Source organism: Rhinolophus ferrumequinum, chromosome X, assembly GCF_004115265.2.
Source record: "Rhinolophus ferrumequinum isolate MPI-CBG mRhiFer1 chromosome X, mRhiFer1_v1.p, whole genome shotgun sequence".
Taxonomy (NCBI): domain Eukaryota; kingdom Metazoa; phylum Chordata; class Mammalia; order Chiroptera; family Rhinolophidae; genus Rhinolophus; species Rhinolophus ferrumequinum.
In genome coordinates, this window is record NC_046284.1 from 124,048,788 (window position 1) to 124,067,537 (window position 18,750).

At 59.4% G+C, this 18,750-nt stretch overlaps 1 protein-coding gene across 2 annotated transcripts; it reads right to left on the reverse strand.

Annotated features, from left to right (window-relative positions):
• Positions 1-307: 307 nt before the first annotated feature.
• ASMT (acetylserotonin O-methyltransferase) lies at positions 308-14,041 on the reverse strand. Of its 2 annotated transcripts, XM_033112552.1 has the most exons (8): positions 13,973-14,041; positions 10,020-10,194; positions 7,971-8,100; positions 6,665-6,733; positions 5,309-5,427; positions 3,487-3,627; positions 2,006-2,128; positions 308-559 (listed from the first exon to the last, which is right to left on the reverse strand). In XM_033112552.1, the coding sequence occupies exons 1-8, from the start codon at positions 14,039-14,041 to the stop codon at positions 348-350; spliced, it is 1,038 nt and encodes a 345-aa protein (XP_032968443.1). In that variant the 3' UTR covers positions 308-347. The 2 variants fall into 2 exon arrangements, with proteins under 2 accessions (XP_032968443.1, XP_032969207.1); XM_033113316.1 differs by lacking the exon at positions 3,487-3,627.
• Between the last annotated feature and the right edge of the window lie 4,709 nt (positions 14,042-18,750).

Here is an 18,750-nt window from a genome sequence, read left to right on the forward strand (position 1 = left end):
CAAAGGTGGCCGTCTCAGGAACTGCTGCAGCAGCCACGGGGCTACCTGTGGTCAGCGCAGTGATGGCCCCAGAGACGACCTGTCGTAACCCCCGTGTGGTGGACAGGAGAATAAAGGAGACGAGAGTAGGATAGACTAGAATGCAGTGAAGTGGAGGGGAATGAAGTAAAACACAACAAAATAAAGAACAGACCAAGATAAAGCCCACGCCGTGACGGGCAGTGGTCAGCCGTCCCCCGAAACCCCACCCCCTGCCAGGCGAGCCACAAACACGAGCAGCATCACCAAGACCCCGTCTGCAGAACGACTTCTGTGCTCGGAGGGCGGCTGTGGCTCCGTGAGGGGCGTCACTTTCTGGCCAGGATGGCATCGTAAATGCCCCCGGTCCTCTTGCACCGGACGTCCCGGAAGCCGGCGGGAGCCAGCAGTGCCTGGTACTGGGCGGGCGTCCGCTCCTGGCCCTCCGTCTGCACCAGCATGTTCAGTGAGTACAGCTGCGTGGTCAGCGGGCCCCGGCCGTCTGCATCCAGGAGGCTTTCGACCACCAGGACGCCGCCACCTGACGGGGAGGGGTGCGTGAGCAAGGGGTGTGCTGCCCACACCGCGTCCCCGGCCCCTTTCCAGGCTCCCAGTCCCGTTGGCTCTCCCACAGCCCTGGCAGCTGTCCCCGTCTGCAAGTGGACCCGAACCGGACCCGTAACTCCTTGCAGCTCGCCCGTAGGTGGCCCTTGCGTGCTGGCTGGCTAAGCACGTGTGACCAGCTGTGTATGTACGCAAGGAGCCGGCCACCAGGTAAAATGTGTCGGAGGCACAGTTGTCACCAGAGGGCGACCAGGGGCCGTAAAGGCACAGGTAGGCGGCTGGCCACACCACCTTCCCGGCAGGAAGGAGACTTGGAGCCAAACGCGTCCTGCCATGGCTCAGACAAGCCTTCACTCTTCCCTCGGGGGCGGGTTGTGAAGTGCAGGAGGACAGTCACCTCCAGATTTCCAGCAGTAAACAGAGGAGTTAATTTTTTCCCCTGAGATCAAACATTTGGAGCGTCCCCAGGCGCCCGGGAGCGAGGTGGGCAGGCATGTGGCCTGGCACCCTCCCAGTTGCACCATCTGTCGGCTGCACCCGCTGTCCACATCGGTATTTTTCATCCCTACGTAGTAGTTTTACATTTCAATCTGCATCTACTGGTCCTCTGTCGTCACCAGGGAAGTTTGGTGACAGACAGGGGCCGTGAAGAAAGAAGATGCTGGGGACACAGTAACAAAAAGCTGAGGGTGACAGGCCCGCCACGAACTGGCCGCATCTGGTCAGCTCTCATCAATGGAGGCTAGTGCGGTGCCCACCCTTTCCAAAGCCAGCGTCACCCACAGAACACCCGACGACACCCACAAGCCTCGGCCTGCCCCATTTGGTGGGAATAAGAGTCACCGCCACCCAACACGCATGATTTAGAATGTAAAACGAATCCGTGATCGTTACATGCATGTCCTAGGTGTCTCCAGGGAAAGGGTCTAGAAACGGTGACCCCCCCGCAAAGAGCCACACCACACCTCCGTCTCTGAAAATGACTCCTCACGCACAGCCACAAACATTTCCAGGACAAAGGCTGATTCCAGAGCAGGGAGCGTCGGCAGGGAGCCGGGATGTGGTGAGAACAGAAAGCAAGGAGGCCCTCGGGGAGGCAAGAGGGAGGAAACGGAAACACAGGCAGCCCGGAGAGTCTGAATGTCAGATCAGCAACAGCAAGTTCATTGTAGCACGGCTGTGCCAAATGCAAAGTTTGGAATACACCATTTTGAAGGTCTCTTAAATTTCCCAGACTCGAGTTTTCTCATTTGAAACAAGGAGCTGTTACTAGTCACCAATCCCATTACACAGGCGTGTTGTGGGATCTATTTATTATTGTAGCTACAGTCAGCTGTCCTGACAGCTGTGCCCACGTCCCCACGGACCACCAGGACGGGGGCCTCAGAGGACGGCGGGGCTGTGTCCCCATCACACCACCTACCTGGCTTGCAGGCCTGCCCGATTCTCGCCAGCAGCTGTGAGCATTTGTCATCGGCCCAGTCGTGCAGAACCCTGGCCAGGATGTACAGATCGGCGTCCGGAAGGGGGTCTTTAAAGAAATCTCCTGTAACACAGGGCAGGGCCGGGGTCAGCCTGCCACCCCATGCCATTGGACTCAAGCAGCACCGAGCGCAACGGGTCACCTGCGCAGACCACGTTTTCCCGTAACCCTCCCAGCTTGTGACGGTCAGACCCTCACGAACAGAAGTCTCAGTGAACACAAGAGACAAGTCCGAACAACGGCCAGGGCCCGTTCCCTCCCTCTGATCTGGAACATGGTCCCGTGTACACAGACAGCTCCCCCAGCCGCCCTCAGCCGTGCCGTCCAGGAGACGCCCAGCACTCAGCCGGCAGCTCCTGTGAGGTGACAGAACGCCACCAACAGTCGGTACACATTTTCCCAGTGATAAGCGATGCGCTTTGAGCCATGTGCCATCCAACAGTGGCTCTCGTCACACTTGTCCTGCGAAGCAAGTGCCGATTTGGGAAGCGAGCCTCGAGAGCCCTGTGTCCTACGGGGCCTGCTCGGCCGGCCTGTGGGGTCCAAACTGCAAGGGAACAGGAGTCGGGACTCTGTGCCGGAGGACGCTGGGCTGCTCCCTGCGTCTGCCCCTGAGACGGGCAGAGGGCGCCGAGCCCCACGATTCGAAGGCAGGAGGTCCTGCCCCAGCCGTGGTCTCTGAGCCCCGAATACCCGACAGTTCCCTTCATCCTGGGTCAGTGCCGACCCTGATCTTCCCTCCAGCCCTCCTTGTTTGTTGCCATTCATGAATGCTTTCGATTTGCACACCTGCAGGAATGTCCTGGAGGCTGTGGTAAGAAAGGACCACTCACTGGGTGGCTTAAAACAACAGACACTCATGTTCCCCTAGTGCTGGAGACCAGGAGTCTGCCCTCAGTGTGTCCCAGGGCCACGCTCCCTCCAGAGGCCCCAGGGGACGGTCCCTCCTGCCTCTTCCAGCTCCTGGGGGCTCCAGGCGTCCCTGGGCTGGTGGCCGCCTCCCTCCCATCTCTGCCTCTGTCTCCACGTGGCGTCTCCTCTGTGTCTGTGTCCCTCCTCTTCTGTCTCTGACGAGGACACTGGCATTGGGTTCAGGGCCCCCCTGATCCAGGACGACCTCACTCGGTCCCATCTGCACAGATCCTACTTCCAGATAAGGCCACGTTCACAAATTCTGGGTGGACACAACGTTGAGGTGACGGCATCCAACCCACTGCAATAGTCAGGACAGGATTAATGGCGGGAAAACGATGTAGCTTTCGCTCAGACGTCCATCTGTCGTGAGCAACAGCTGGAAGTTGGGTGGGATTATGTGGAGGGTGAAGGAGCCCTGGGGACGGCCCATCACCTGCCTGTCCTGAGCCCCGAGGATGCACCGACGTGTCCCCGTGGACACACACAGCCCACGGAAAAAAACCCACCTTCCCGGAAGCAAATCCGTTCTTCCTCCTGGAACAGGAAGTGCTTCCTTGCCGTGTGCACCACTTCCGGGATGTCGAAAACGGTGACGTGACATGCAGGGTACAGAGACACACACTCCTTGGCCAGAGCCCCCGAACAGCCTGGAAGGGGACGCAGAGAGTGACGGGCAGAGAGGAGCCTGTGAGCCGCCACCATCGGCTCCCGAGGGCCCAAGGTGGGGACATGGTCTCCACTGTCACATCGTCACCTAGGAGCCCGAGTCCAGGGGTCTTTGTGGATGGAGTGAGCCGGGCGGTCCCCTCCAACGCGATGTCTGAGCTCCCTGTGGCGTCCTGGGGTCAGGGCGCCCATCCACCCAAGGCCAGGGAGCAGGCAGAGGACGGAGGAAGCAGGAGGCCCCAGGCACGTGCCCCAAGGAGGACATTTCCAGGGGACGCCCTGATGACAACCGCTCTAGATGCCAGCGCAGGCTCGTCCTGGCTCCTGGACATCTCTCCCCGGCTCCTGTCCTCTATGTCCACTCCCCAGCTGTCCCCAGGGAGGGCAGCTCTGCGTTCTGCTCTTGTTCACAGAACCCGTCACCGTGGAGGAGCCGCCTCTTCCGCAGAGAGAGCCCTGAGCCCCAGGATGGCTTCTGAGTGATCCGCTCAGTCCCTGGGAGTTACCCCCATTTCCCGGGGAAACTGAGGCACAGAGACCCCTGCCTGAGTCACGTAGCAAGCCGGGGACAGAGCCACTTTGAACTGTCCTAACAGTGGCACCTGCTGCCCGCGGACAGTGGCGGGATGGACGTCGGCCAGGGAGGGTCCCCTTCAGGGAGACCTGTGTACTTGTGCCACCGTCTTGCGGGATTTGGGGGCACCCCTCAGATCGAAGGACCAAGGACTGAGGGGCTCTTAAATGTGCCTTACAGCCTGACTTCTTCCCAGGCAGTTCAGCCTTCACTTGGTTCATGGATGGAGGCCCCCCACTTTGGGAGGACCTCCTCGGGTTGGTGTTACCCCAGCAGGTGCACCAGGCAGGTATTCTGAACCCCAAATCCTATCCTATCGGGGGCTCATACTTTCTGTGCCTTCTCTACAGCAAGACAGCCAGGGAGGTGTGGGAGCAAGAGGACTTGCTTAATACAGACCAAGGGGCGGCCCGCCTCTCTGAGCCCCCATTCCCGTTCTGTCAGGCAGGGGGGGTGAACAGCCACTCCGCCCCTCGCCTGCTTCTTCTAGCGTCTCCCCTGCTCGGCATGGGACCCACAGAGGATGCTCAGACATGGCCAGCTCCCTTCTCACCCCCGTTAGCATAAGAACATGAGGCTCCTGAGTTAAGAGTGACATCTGCCCCCCCAGAGCCCCCAAACTGGCCTGATTCCCACAGACTCAGACAGTATTCTGCCTCCACAAGGAAGGTGCCATGACATGTGTCGGCTCAAGGGCTCTGCAAATTGCTTTCCAGCCGCTGGGCGAGGGGACAGGATGCCGCCAGTCCCGAAAGCAGCCATCCTGACACAGAGTGGTGCCAGGGTCGCGGTGGCCGTGGTCCACAGACCGGCCCCGCCAGTGTCCCTGGGGGATTGCCGGGAACTCAGATGCTCGGTCCCACCTACACGTGCTGGGTCACAGCCTGAGAAGGTGGGGCCCCGTGTCTGCGATGTGGCAGGGGTCCCCCAGGGTTCTCACCTTGGGAACCCTGAGAGCCTTCAGGATGTGAAAGGAAGGTCTCCCCCTCTGTGCAAAACGGGATTTCTCTTTCCTTCCTGCACACGCTGACAGGACGCGGCCCACACAGAATCGGAACGCAGCCCCAACATCTAGAGAAGACACTCACCACCAAGGTCGCAGACACGAGGGAACGGGGACAGGTCAAAGGCAGCCATCACACTCCTCCCGTGCACACTCCAGATGGCCTGCAGGGCTTGCATGAATTGCAGACGCTCGTCCTCCGACCTGGCACGTGAAACCGCGCTTGTTGCAATCAGGCAACATCCAGGGTGCTCATTTTAAGCAAGGACACGTGTCCCATAGACACGTGTGTCAGGCTGGCGTGGTGAAATGGGATCTGTGCCGCTGTCCCGTTCCAGGGGGAACGGCAGTGTCTCGTCCCAGGTGGCAGGAGCCTTGGGTCGGCCGCCAACCTCCCCCCAGCTCCTGAAGCCACGGTGGGAGTGTGTCCCCAATCACAGAAGCAGGTCCCGTGCTTCCTCAGCAGGAGAGTCAAGAACGGCTCCCCCACCCACCCCACACGGCAGAATGCAAGGTCACCTGCTCTACTCTGCAAGTGCGGGAGGGCGTCCACACACGCACTGGGGAAGAGACTACGGGAGGAAAAGGGGTCCTGGAAGGAAGGCAGAGGAGAGGAGGAGCCCAGGAGGAGGGCGGGGTGAGAAGCCGGAGGCTCTCTGGGCCTGTGGGTGCTTCCCCTCCCCACCCCATTCTTCCTCTCTCCTGTCTCGTCTCCTGAGCCAATTTCGTGGATGTGGTCTCAGCGTAGGAAAAGACAGACCACAAGGGACAGGGAGAGTCATCCAGCACCAGATGCCAAGAAGAGCTAAGCTGAGAAAGCTTGTGTTAGCGTCAGAGACAATCCCTGTCTCTCCCTCCCTCATCTATCCATCCAACTGTTCATCGTCTCTCTACTTATCCATCGACCTCCATCAACGAGCTCCATCTACACATCTATCTCTCTATAACCCGTCGGAGCAGGGGAGGGGAGGGACAGGTACCAGCCTGCAGAAAATACACCGCCCTCCCCATTCTTGTCCCCTCGGCCTCTTCCACCCCTTGGCCTGTGAGAAACACTACAAATAGCCATCAATTCATCATCATCTCAGAGTGTTTATGCCGGAGCTCCATGGAAACAACCAAATCTGTGTCTACGCATAGAAAGAAAAGCAAAGAACGGAGTTGCTCCCTGGGTAACTGAGCACACCAAGCAGGGTGCCTCATTTTTCTACTTAAATTGAGTTGCGTCTAGTCCGTGGAAAGACGAATTCGCATCTACTCGGGAAATTAAGCTACACCAACATACGAACAGCAAAATGGTGTTTGGGTGGTGGTTGTTTTTTTTTTTTTCCACTTTAAATATCAACTTCCTTCTGTGTTGCTGTGTTTGGACACATTTATTCAGCCCAGTAAGTATTTTTAAAATAAGCATCTTTCTATCGGAGCCGGTGTTCGGTGTTACCTGTAGATGGCTGTAAAAAGCTCTTCTGAGGGAACCCCAAATTCCTTCAGATACTGGTTCTTCCCTTCTCTGAAAACAGAGAAAAAGGCATCACGCAAATTCTTCATCAATTAAGCCATACAAGTAGTCACAGATCCTCCCCTTAAGTCACAGATGGGACAGGCAGGAAGCAAAGGTAAGTGACCACGCACGCTCATGCCCTCCTTTCTAGGGAGAAACACATACATCTTCGGAGCAGCAGGGTCCCCAACTAGCATGGTTCCCTGACGTGAGCAAGGAACGAATGCCATTTAATGGCAATCTAAAGAAAGTGTGCAAAGGAAGTGCCATCAGGGCCACCACAATCTAGAATGACTCATCACCTGGCATCTGAGGATAGGAACCTCCTTGTAGCTAGACGGGCAACTGGTCTACTCACACTGGAAGGCCGGCTGGTCTACCTGCAGGTGGAGGGCCGGCCGGTCTACCTGCAGGTGGAGGGCCGGCCGGTCTACCTGCAGGTGGAGGGCCGGCCGGTCTACCTGCAGGTGGAGGGCCGGCCGGTCTACCTGCAGGTGGAGGGCCGGCCGGTCTACCTGCAGGTGGAGGGCCGGCCGGTCTACCTGCAGGTGGAGGGCCGGCCGGTCTACCTGCAGGTGGAGGGCCGGCCGGTCTACCTGCAGGTGGAGGGCCGGCTGGTCTACCTTTTCCTCCTCCTCCTGAGATGACTCCTTATCATCCTGTACCACCTTGGACAGACCCCTGCAGTCACGAATGTCTCCTTGTGGCTTGTCCCCTTCCATCAAGCCCCTGACACCCCCAAACCAGCCCCCACTGCTGTCACTGATACACAATTAGATTACCCAGCCGTCAGTCATGTGGGTTATCTCTTTCCCACTTGACCTTCAGGAGACAGTGAGAAGGAGAGAAAGAAACACACCACCCTTGTGTTCCCACCCATGTTCCCACACCTGTGCTCCCACCACTGTCTTCCCACACCTGTGCTCCCACCACTGTGCTCCTACCCTTGTGTTCCCACCCATGTTCCCACCGCTGTGCTCCCACACCTGTGCTCCCACCCCTGTGTCCGAAGCTCCTTCCCTGCTCGGAAGGCACCACTTTCCCTGGAGACTCTGGGAGCACCAGGGAGGACTTCCTGTCCCAATGTATTTACGTCAGTGACGTCCACAGGCCAACACCTGCTCTGATGTACCGTCTGCTCTGATATCCAAACATCGCAGTGTCCTGTTTGCTTCCACAGGGAACCACGCCCTGACACGCGCCCCGCCACCCCCGGCAGCCACCCCCCCCGCAGCGCCAGGCCCACCTCACAGCCTGGGCCAGGTGGCCCCAGCACCGGTAGGTCGTCCTGCCCAGGTACAGCAGCATGTGATGCTGGGATGTGGGGCTGGCCCTGGCCAGGTAGGTGCTCGACAGCTCTGTGTTTTCATAGAAAGCTGAAAAGAAGCAAAAAGAACAACTACAAAATACCCAGTTACATTTCACGTCACTGCCGCCTGCTGTGACACCCACTGGTACCATGGTGACTGGAGTGTGAGCGTCACGTGTGAGCCTCGAGTTCCCCACGGCTGGGGGCTTATCCTGAAGGAACAGGTGACTGCTGAGCAGATGGCACACCTGTCGGGATCCATTCTGGCAAACCAAACCCCACTGGAAGGTCTGGAGAAGCAGGTGCACAGGCCAAATGAGCCTGACAGGAACTCTGTATTAGAGTCTGTGCACTTTAAAATCACAACTTAGTTTCAAATAGGGAAATGGGGATGACACCCTGATTTGGACAAGGAAAGAAAGATGGGGAGAAAGCGCCGCTTTCCTGCCGCGTGTGGCTGCGCGGCCGGCGACCCTGCCTGGATGGGTGCCACGCCTCACAGCACGTGGCAGGAGGGCACACAGCCCTGTGTGGCAGGCAGCCTGGGCCCCTGGGCAGACCCCACCCAGCAGGCACCCTGGCTGTGAGCTCACCCTTCCCTACCCCCTTCCCCTGCCCAGGGCCACACAGCAAAGGGTCACTGCCGTGGCCAAGCCACACCTGTGCCCTCCTCAGGGACCCCGTCTTACGGGCCCAGTGCTCTGCACGGCAGCGCCCGTGGTCCTGTTCCCGGAGTAGCAGCTCTGCCAACGAGCCTGCCCCGCTCATGGACAACAAGGTCTGTCCTGTAGCCACCTCTGGACAACTTGTCACCGCTGCCCGATGCCAGCAGGTGTCACGTGGGCCCCGAAGCACAACCCACCACTGGAAGCCACTGTCCAGCTGCCTCCCCGCCGAGCGTCTGAGGGCCCCCCATCCTGCACGCTTCCCTGTGTCCTCAGCAGCCTGGGCTGCGTGCCGGCAGCAGCTCCCGTTTACCCCCAGGACCTGGGCTCAGCGACAGCTCGGATGGTTTCCCACGCCCCAAGCAGCAGCTGCCCCAGGACACAGGGAACAGAGCCGCGGACACAAAGCGTCCGTGACACTGCCTGCCCCTTTGCACTGGCCGCAGTCTGCATGGGGGTGGGAGGGCGTTCGGGGCTGGTCTGCAAAGGCGGTGTGGCCAGTGTGGTTTGAGCTCGCCTGCAGTCTGGTACCTGCTCGATTCCCACACCCGGCTGGCTATCTGAGCACTGTCACCTCCCAAAGGATGCCTGACGGATGGAGTTAACGGCCTCCAGCATTTGCACCCCAGAACCCCACAGGGCACATGGCTGCATGCTGCAAACCAAAAGCCCACCACCCAGCACCCAGCGCCCGCACAGCCGGGCCACACACCCCTGTGTTTTGTGCACCAGCCTGAGCCATGCCTTCCAGGCTGTGCAATTTCACAGATGGGCAAAATTCTAAAAATGATCTAACAGCTCAACCTGGGGTTAACACTTTTGAATTCTGCAAAGGAAAGACATAAAAAAGCAAACAAACAAAACAAAACGATCGTCACCCTATTCCCTAAGAAAACAGCCAGTTCCACACCAAAATAAGAAGAATACAATCTCATAAGGAATGGCAACCCTTAAATACATCTAGCATGGTGGAAAACTACTCTGTGGTGATGTTTTTTCACGTTTTTGCCTTGTTCCCTGCACACCCCTGCTGTTCGACAGCGGCATGTGGAAAGCTCGGGAGTCGGCACGCTGAGGCCCACTGTGTCTGGCCCCCGGCCTGTTTTTGTCACAGAAGTTTTATTGGGAGCCAGCCATGCCCGTTTGTTCCCCGCCTGTGTCTGGCCGGCGTGGGGGCTCCACAGGCAGAGCCGAGACGCTGCTGCAGAGAGCACACACCCCACGACCCTGGAAATGCTTCCTTTCTGCCCCTTTACAGAAAAAAGTGTGCTGAGAATGTGCGTGGAGAAAATGCCTCCTTCAAAGCGCCCGTGCAGCTTACCTTGTCCTCCTCTCGTTTCCACCTGAAGCAGCTTCAGGGACACACAGGCGTCCAGCAGCAGCTGTGTCCCCCGGCAGCTGGTACCCAGACGTGCGGCCACTTCAGCGGAGCCCAGGGGCACCGGGGCCTTGGCAAGAAGGTCGAACACTCCCAGCTCACAGGCGGCAAAGAGCACCTCGAAAGGATGGAAAGCAGGGGCTGGAAGACACACTGCTACCCCCTGCGGCATTAGCACAATTGCCGAAAGGCGGGAGCTGTGCCATCGTCCATCAACGGAGGCATAGATGGGTAAAGAACATGGGGTCCGTCCCGACCGTGGAATATCACACCGCCATAAACAGGAGGGCAATTCTGACGCCTGCTACAAGGCCGAGGGACCCGGAGGACAGTATGCTCAGTGACAGAAGTGACACTAAAGGACAAAGCCTGTAAGGTTTCCTCGCGATAGGAAGTCCCTAGAGACACAAATTCTCAGACACGGGAAGTGGACGGTGCCAGGGGCTGGGGGAGTGGAGGGGAGCTGATTGCTGGCGACAGGGTTTCCATTTGGGACCCTGAGCAAGTTTGGGGATGGATGGTGGGGATGGCTACACCACGACGTGAATGTGCTTTATGCCGCCGAACCGTACCCCTGAAAAGGGTTAAAGCAGTCAGTGTTACGTCTATGCAACCACAGTAAGTTTTTTAAAATGGTGCTTGCACCGTGCATGGAGGAAGCCTGTGCACCACGACTGCAAGTGCTGAGCACGGCTGCTGCTTTGGGTGGAGCAGATGCCTGGGGGGGTGCCGCCATCTGGTGCACGCATTGCACCCCAGGGACGGTGAGGGCCAGGCCCTGGTGGGGGCTGCCGCCGTCCACGCAGGGTCCCACAGGGCTGTTTGTCGGCTGCTCAGCCTGGGAGGGGCGGAGACACGGGGAGGCCGGGCGGGTCCAGGTTTGTGCGGTATGCTCGCTACCAGGCCATCCGCGGACATTGTTCGCGACACCTGCCGTCAAGCCCTGCAAACGAGCCAGGCTGGAAAGCCTTCCGGGAAAGAAACACCCTCCACAGGGAACTCTACGGTCCCCAAAGGGGAGACCCACTGAATAACGGAGGGACGCACACACGCCCCGGCAGACAGGGGAGATTTCCAAATCCTGCTCTTGGTCTCTCTCGGTGCACGGTGACCTCGTAGGGGACAGGAAGTCAGGGAAGGCAGGGGAGAGGGACGGCCTCTGCTTTTGCAGGGTGAGCCTTTCCCTTCTGTTGTTTTCCTTTTCCCAACAAGGGAATGTGTGCGCTCCTTTTTCTTTCTTTAAGGTGTCAGCAGCGATCCCCGTGCAGCGGTACTAGAGTGTTACAATCGATCGGTTGGTGTTCCGATTCTGTCTCATCTGCAGAAGCTGAGGTGACACCTCCAAAGCACGCGTGAAGCATGTTCTCTCTTGCACACACTGTTGGGGAGGGGTGACCCTGAGAGAGGAATGCATAGCCGTCCCACATGAGAGAAGGCTTCTGGAGGCCGCGGGCCTCCCACAGCTCTGACGCCACAGCTGCGGTTAGTTTCGCGTTGTGTCAACAGCACGCGGACGGAGAAGAAAGCAAGAGCCGTCTCTTACTTCATTAAGGAAGTCGGTCTTACCTTTGCCACCTGGAAATGCTGCTGGAGGCACGTGGGGGAGAATCAGGCTGCACCTGATTCTCTTATTCAGGTTCCTCTAAGTCTTACCCTGTTCCGTCGGGGTTTCTCAGCCTCACTCCACTGCCGTCTGGGGCTGGACGGCTCTCTGAGGTGGGACGTCCTGGGCCCCATAGGCTGTGGAGCTGTGTCCCCGGCCTCCACCCACCAGACGCCAGGAGCACCCCCTCCCCAGACATCCCCGAATGTCCCCTGGGGGCCAAGTCCCTGTCTGAGAAACGCTGTATTAAAGTTCTGTCACCTCGTACCGTTCAGGTCCTACTAATACTCATTGGCGTCTTATTTGTTATTCCACGAAGCTTGGATTAACTCTTCCCCTACCTGGGGTGCACGAACCAGGGGTTTAATCAAGGTCGTGTTGAATTTTATTCCATGAAGGGGCTGTTGGTTAAAGGCGTATCAATGCTGCTTCTGCTTAGGTTTCCTGAACTCGGATTCTGGGAGGATTGCAAGAGCTCCGGTATTAAGGTTACAGCCACTCTGACTGTATTCAGCTTGTATTAACACCACGGTATTAAGGTCGTACCAACGTTATCCGATTACGGTCGTATTAAGTTTTGTCCTATTCAGGTGGTATTAGCTGTTGCTCTGTTACGATTTTATGGATTCTTGTCCTCCGAAGGCTCATTAACTCTTACTCTGCTACAACTGCCTTAGCTCTTCGATTAAGGTTGCATTAACTCTCGTCACGTTCAGAGTATACGAAGTCCTGCTCCGTGGGGACGCAGTCTCATTCTATTAAGGTACTATCACGTTTTATTTCATGAACGTTGCAGCAGCCCCTGTCTGGTGAAAGTGGTGATGACTAAAGGACACGGTGTCTTATCATGAATGTGGAGTGCAGTGACCTTCCTCCTAAGACGTGTGACCCAACACCTCCGAGCGCCAGCGGCACGGGACAAGCGGCAGGCCGCCCAGCTGGCCTTGTAGGACGATGGCTAAAGCAGGGAAAGGACACACGAGTACGTTGTCTGGGGAGGGACGCTCCGTCCCATCCCCCGGTGCCTGTGAAAGCTCTCTGTGCCCACGGGGTGTCGGGGCGGGACTCGGGCAGTCGGCGAGCTTCCACTTGCTTCACGTCTACGGAAATGGCAGCACCCGCTTCGACGAGGAACAAGGTGTAACCACACCGTGTCCCAGCTCCCGGCATTCTGGGACAAGAGAAGCCACAGCATCTTCACGTCTCGTCCCGGCTGTGGCAGGGACCTCGAAATGCCATCGGTGTGCCACGCGAGCCCACGGTGCTGGTGGGTTTGGACCCACGGCCCTTTTCCGGGCATGTGTGCACCTCCTGCTCACTCAGCCGCCAGCTGGCAAAGCTGCGTGTCCCGTACCTCGGAGTTTCACTCCCAAGAGCCTGGAGGATGCCCGCTGTGCCATGGGGGCAGCCACCCCAGCCCGTGACAAGCAAGGGACAAGCAAGGGACACTGTGTCTCCATGGCACTCAGGCACGTTGACACATGTGCAGGGGTTCCACACCGCACCCCAAGCACAGAATCAGAACTGACTGCATTTCCAAAGGAAGGCGCATGTGTCTCACCAAGGACCACTGGCCACTGCTCATGTCCCCACCCAACCATCCTGACACCGACCTGTCATGAAAACATAAAATCTAACGGGCCTGGTTTTTTCATGGGACTGCAATTCCCAGAGCATAGGAGTCACCATTAACCACGGAAAGAAAACAACGCAGGGGCACTGAGCACATTCAGTGTCTACGACCAACCAGCACCCATTTTGTATGTTGCGTGTGTCATTATAGACGGCATTCTTACAATCCAGGGAGCTCGAGAAAAGACAATGGGGTTAAGAAGGTCCTCAGGAAAAGCAACGGCATTGACAGCACGTATTGCAAAACCACTCCGCGTATAAGAGGACCCGCGGGCTCCAAACCCGTCGTGTCACTCGAGGTCACCGTGTTGAGAGCCACGGCCTTGCTTTCCTGTGTCAACAGACGAGCACCCATATGAGTCCATCACAAAATGAGCCAAAGGTTTCAGCACCTGTGTTTCAGTTGCCACTGTCCCCTTGGTAATCCAGCTTCACGTTAAGCTTTTAAAAACGTCATTCTGAGACGGGGTCTGTGGGTGGCGACACCCCCTTCCCCACAAGGGTCCCTTGTCCCCGTGGCCAGGGCTCTGCCCGCTGTTCCAGAACATTCTCGGGACCCCACGGACACCCCTCCCCGGGCAGCGGGCAATCACCATGGCCCGGCCCCAGCTCCCTGCCATGGATCCCAGCACCCAGGGGGGCGTCCTCCCTGCATTCCTACCTGGGACACCATGAAGCCGTTGGAGAACTCGTGCAGGAGGCGCATGGCCTCGGTGTCCGGGGAACTCATTTCCTTCCTCGCCTGCCTGGCTTGCAGGGCCCCCCGGCTGTGCTGGCTTCAGGGAGCTGGGCTGTTCACAAGCCGGGGACAGCCAGCCGCTTGTGCCGCTGCCAGAAGCTCTTTGCTGGAGCCTGGGGTGAGCCAGAGGGACGCTCAGGTGGGAGCTCGTCCCGCACAGGGTGAGAAGCAGGTGTGCCTGGGGGCTGAGCGAGCGCCGTGGGTTAGGAGACACCCAGGCGGTGTGCTGAGGGAGGGCACAATCCCCACGGGAGACGTGGAGAAGCTTTGGGACCCACGTACAGCAGGGCCGAGGGAGGGACCATCGGCCCCATTGGCTCACGACCTAAGAGCAGTTCTTCCTAAGAACCAAATCCCCAGCACTGCAGGGAGTCTGGAATCTCCCTTAAGGCGATTACTTTAGAAAGGAGGTGGGGTGGTGAGAGGCCAGGATACCCGCCCCCACAGACCCGACAGGGTGTCACGCATGAAATGCCAGGTCAGGGCACACAGCCACCTGCCTGAGGCAGAGTCTCCAAACCAAGTAAGAAAGGAAGACGCTGGCCCGACACAAGGAGACGCCCGGCGGCCAGGGTTAAACTGGAGGATACTTTCTGTGGACGAGCACACCTGGCTGAGGGGTTCTTTGCGGGGTGTGGGGGGACACATCCTCACATTCGATGGTCCCCATGCTTGTGCGAGGCTGTAGATAACACGGGGAAGGGCTGGGTGGCCCCCTTCCATGCGGGGGGGCTTCTGGTTACGTGCATTCTATCTCAATGAGGCTGCTTTCTTTTGTTTACGCCTCCACAATGTTCAGAAGACTTGTAGCCTCACGGTGCAATTTGCAGTGAAAAACACAGAAACGTTTTTTCTCTTTTACCAAGTACCCCGTCCTCACCCATACGCAGCGCTCCCAGTGAGACTGTTTGGAAAGCGGAAAGTGTGTGTGGGAAGTTGGGACAGAGGCAGGGTCACCAGCGTCAGGTGACCACACCTGCGGGCGTGCTGGAGACGCCCCGTCTGGGGCTCTGCACACTCCAGCCACCTGCTGTGTTTCCTGGGGTCCCCACACCCATAAGGAAAGAAGAGCCACCCTTTGGGGGACTCCTCAGTGTGAGGACCTGGGGAAGTCCTTTTGCCGCATTTGTGACCCCAGCAGGTCCTCCTTGCGTCCCGAGAAAGCGAGGCACAGGACAGCGCCGGGGGCAGAAGCCACTGTCACCGTCTCACCCCCAGGGCCCCCTTCCTGGGCCACCCTGGGGGCCTGCAGCAGTTTCCATCTCAGGGAGCAGAGCCAGAGTGAGAGGACGGAAGTGAGGGTGCCTCCTGGGACCAGGGGCGTCCCTGGGAGGAGCGCCCACAATTTCTGTACAAGTTTATCTGGGCCGAATGGGGGACACACCCCCAAATGCTCTCCAGAACGACGGTTGTGCGGCTGATTTTATGTCCCTGAGATGCAGGCGGGGAGTGAGGACGTGGAGGTGGGGAGAGCGAGCTGGGGATGCCTTACAGGACGGTTAAGACTCTGAGCTCGCGTGGGGGTCACTGCCCTGCTCGAGGGGTTGTGCTTTGTGGGTCCCAGAGGCCTGGGGCGCACGCCCCTCCGTGACTGCCCAGGTCGGAGCCGGTGAGCACATGCTCCTTGGAGGCTCGTTTCCATCACGCGGACGACATCGCCCATCTCTCGCCCACACGTCAGCCGGAAGCCGTGGAGCCCACACCAGGCGGGGGCCACAGGGCGGGGGCAGGGAGGGCCGGGGGTGTGGCCAGAGGGTGGCACAGGTGAGCGGGTGAGGCAGGCCCAGGGCACAGAGCGCATGAGGGCACCGAGGGTGACGTGACGCCAGGGTCCTCATCAGCAGCATGTGAGCAGCAGGAGAACCAGCAGCGCGTGCCATCGTCGGCTGCAGACTCGGGTGTGTGCAGCGGCCATGCAGGTGGACCAATGTCCCGACCTCGCTCTGCACCCCGTCCTCCCAGGGCGCCCCACTTCCCTGCACGGGGCCTTCCAACTCCCCTGGAGGCCAGGTCCTCAGGTGCCAGGGACACAGGCGGCACGGGCCCCGTCGTGCTGCGTGACACAGCCCACACGCCTGGGACCCCTCCCCTCAGGTCTGCAGAGCAGCTCCGCCCAGTCCCCCCCAGAGCACAGCCAAAGGAAGTGGGGTGCCAGGCAGCCACCGCCGACCCCTGAATCCGGGGGAGTTAGCAGCGGACACTGGACGGGGCCAGGGACACAGGCCACACTCGGTGTGGGGAGTTTCTTGGCCACAGGCAGGGGCCGCCAAGGAGCCCCCTGAAGGCTCAGGGACAGCGGCAGCCCAGCACGTGATAAGGACGCCACCCTGACTCCAAGGGCACAGAGCACAGCTCTGTTTCTCCCCGTCATCTCACAGGAAGTGCCCTGCTCTCGCAGACCGCCAGCCAGGGGCAGCTGAGATAAACTGGGGTGGTTTTTTGCACTTACTCACAATGAGATAATGGTTCAGTGTCCTAGGAGGTGGCTTAGGACAAAATGCTGTGAGTGAGACACAGACAGAGAGAGAGAGACAATCTGTGGAACAAACGCTTCTAGGGGTGAAACCTTCCATTTCTTCACAGCCCCCTTGTTCAGCATTATCGCCTCAGACCTAGGAGAGAAATCGTGGTTCGGTTGTCAAGTCTAGTCAGTGACAAACATTCATCTGCACTGTCACTTACGAGCCATGGTTCCGTGTGCACGAGCTCTAGAGAAAACGAGAGAATTTCTAGAAGATGAAGTGCAGAAAAGCTCCCCCGTCTCACAGACGAGCCGTGTGCGAAGCCTGACAAGAGGAGCCCACACGCGGGGGACCCCAGGAGGCACGTGGCTGCTGGTCCCCAAGCCCCTCCCCCCTTCCCGCCCCCATCGCCAAAGCCCGGCCGTGTGGGGAAACCGCGCAAATCCAGGCACTCTGTCCTCCGAACCCCACTCCACACCCCCTCGTGTCACTGCGGTGACTCTAGAAGTGACTGTCATGGCACAGCCACGTACAGCTGTCCCTGTCTGCTGCCGGACGCGAACAACACCGCGCAGCCGTCCTCTTCCTGACACCGGGGAGGTCCTGTGTGTGTGTAGGAGCCCGGACCACAGGCCGTCAGGGCCACCTCTTCCCATCAGACGCCCTGACTCCGCACTGGCACTGAACAAACTCAGGACCCGGAAAGCGACCGAGGGTAAAGGAGGGCATGGAAATGACCCAGGCGTCAGCTGGCCTGGAAGACACCACCGTCCTGAGCGGGTCCCCTCACCCCAGAGCGTCACGGGGACAAAGGCAAGAACTGAGGGGACCGCAAGGAGAAAACGGGGCAGCCACTCTCTGGCTGGGGACGTCACTACCAGCCCTTTCAGTGGCCCAGAGCCAGCAGGTGGAGCCAGCAGGATGGGGGGCAGGGGAGGGGCAGACAGAAGGGCTGCCACTGCGCCCGTCTACAGCCCAGGGGTCCTGGGGGTGAGTGTGCAAAGACCAGCGCAGCCCGGCGGTCCTGGGGCTGAGTGTGCAAATACCAACGCAGCCCGGCGGTCCTGGGGGTGAGTGTGCAAAGACCAGCGCAGCCCAGCGGTCCTGGGGGTGTGCAAAGACCAGCGCAGGGCGCCTCACAACGCAGAGCCCTGGGGCTGCCACAGGACACCCTTTCTATAGCTGCGGGGGCCAGTTCCCCAGCCGACCTGCCGCCACGCCCCGGCACATCCACGGCCCCCAGTAAGCCACACCCCTCGGCGCCCCGCCCCCTGCCCGTGGCCCCGCCCAGGCCCCAGCACAGACCGCCTGTGGCCACAAGCCCTCCTCCCCTCTGGCTTCAGGTGCAGCTACCGGCCCTCCGGCTGCTTCCCACCAGGTTGCAGGTGAAGTCTGACCCCTGTGACCTGGTCCGGGCCCTGCTGTCACCTCCTGGCCACTGTGACCGGTTCCTGATCCTGGACCCACGTCATGTTCAGTCCCGTTGTACAGAACCCTGCCTGGAACGCTGTGTCAGCCTGCGCCATCCAGACAGGGACGCAGGGACCTCACAGAGGTGTCCCCTGACCGCAGACACCCTGACCTCAGAGACGGCCCCCAGCCCCTTCACCACCACTCGGCCTTCTCCTCCCGTTTGCTCCTTCACTATCCCCTGGGTTCAGGGAGCCCCGTCTCCCCGCGCACCGCGCGGTGGGCACCCAGCCCGACCCCAGGAAGTTCTCAGAGCCACGGACCGGCCCAGGCTCAGTGCCGGGGCATCCGCACTGGGTTTTCGAGGGGCGTTTCCAGCGTCTGGGCATCTGAGCACAGCTTGTACCCACACCTGGGCAGGTGACAGCGAGCCACCCCGGAGAAAGGTGCAGGTCTGCTGTGCCCATCTCAGCGGTGACGGTACCGCCAGCCAGGGCGGTAGAGGCGCGTGACCAGCCGTCCACACGCTGAGAAGACGCGCGTTTTCACGGAGACGGAGCAGCGTGCTCTGTGGTCCCGGCAGGGCCAGCCACCCGCTACCTCGACCCTCGTGGGGTAAAAACCACTTCTGCTTGATTCCGTTTTGAAAGTGTCTCTAGGCTTTGAAACGACTGCTTTAGTGGATTGGCTAAACTCGAGGTTCTCGGTAAACTAATGAAAGGCCCCCCTCTAAGGACCCACGCATCTCCTGCAGGGGTGACGCGTGACACGAGCACCGTGGAACCCACACGTCGCTGCGAATCAGCCCTTCTAGGCGACTTGAAACAG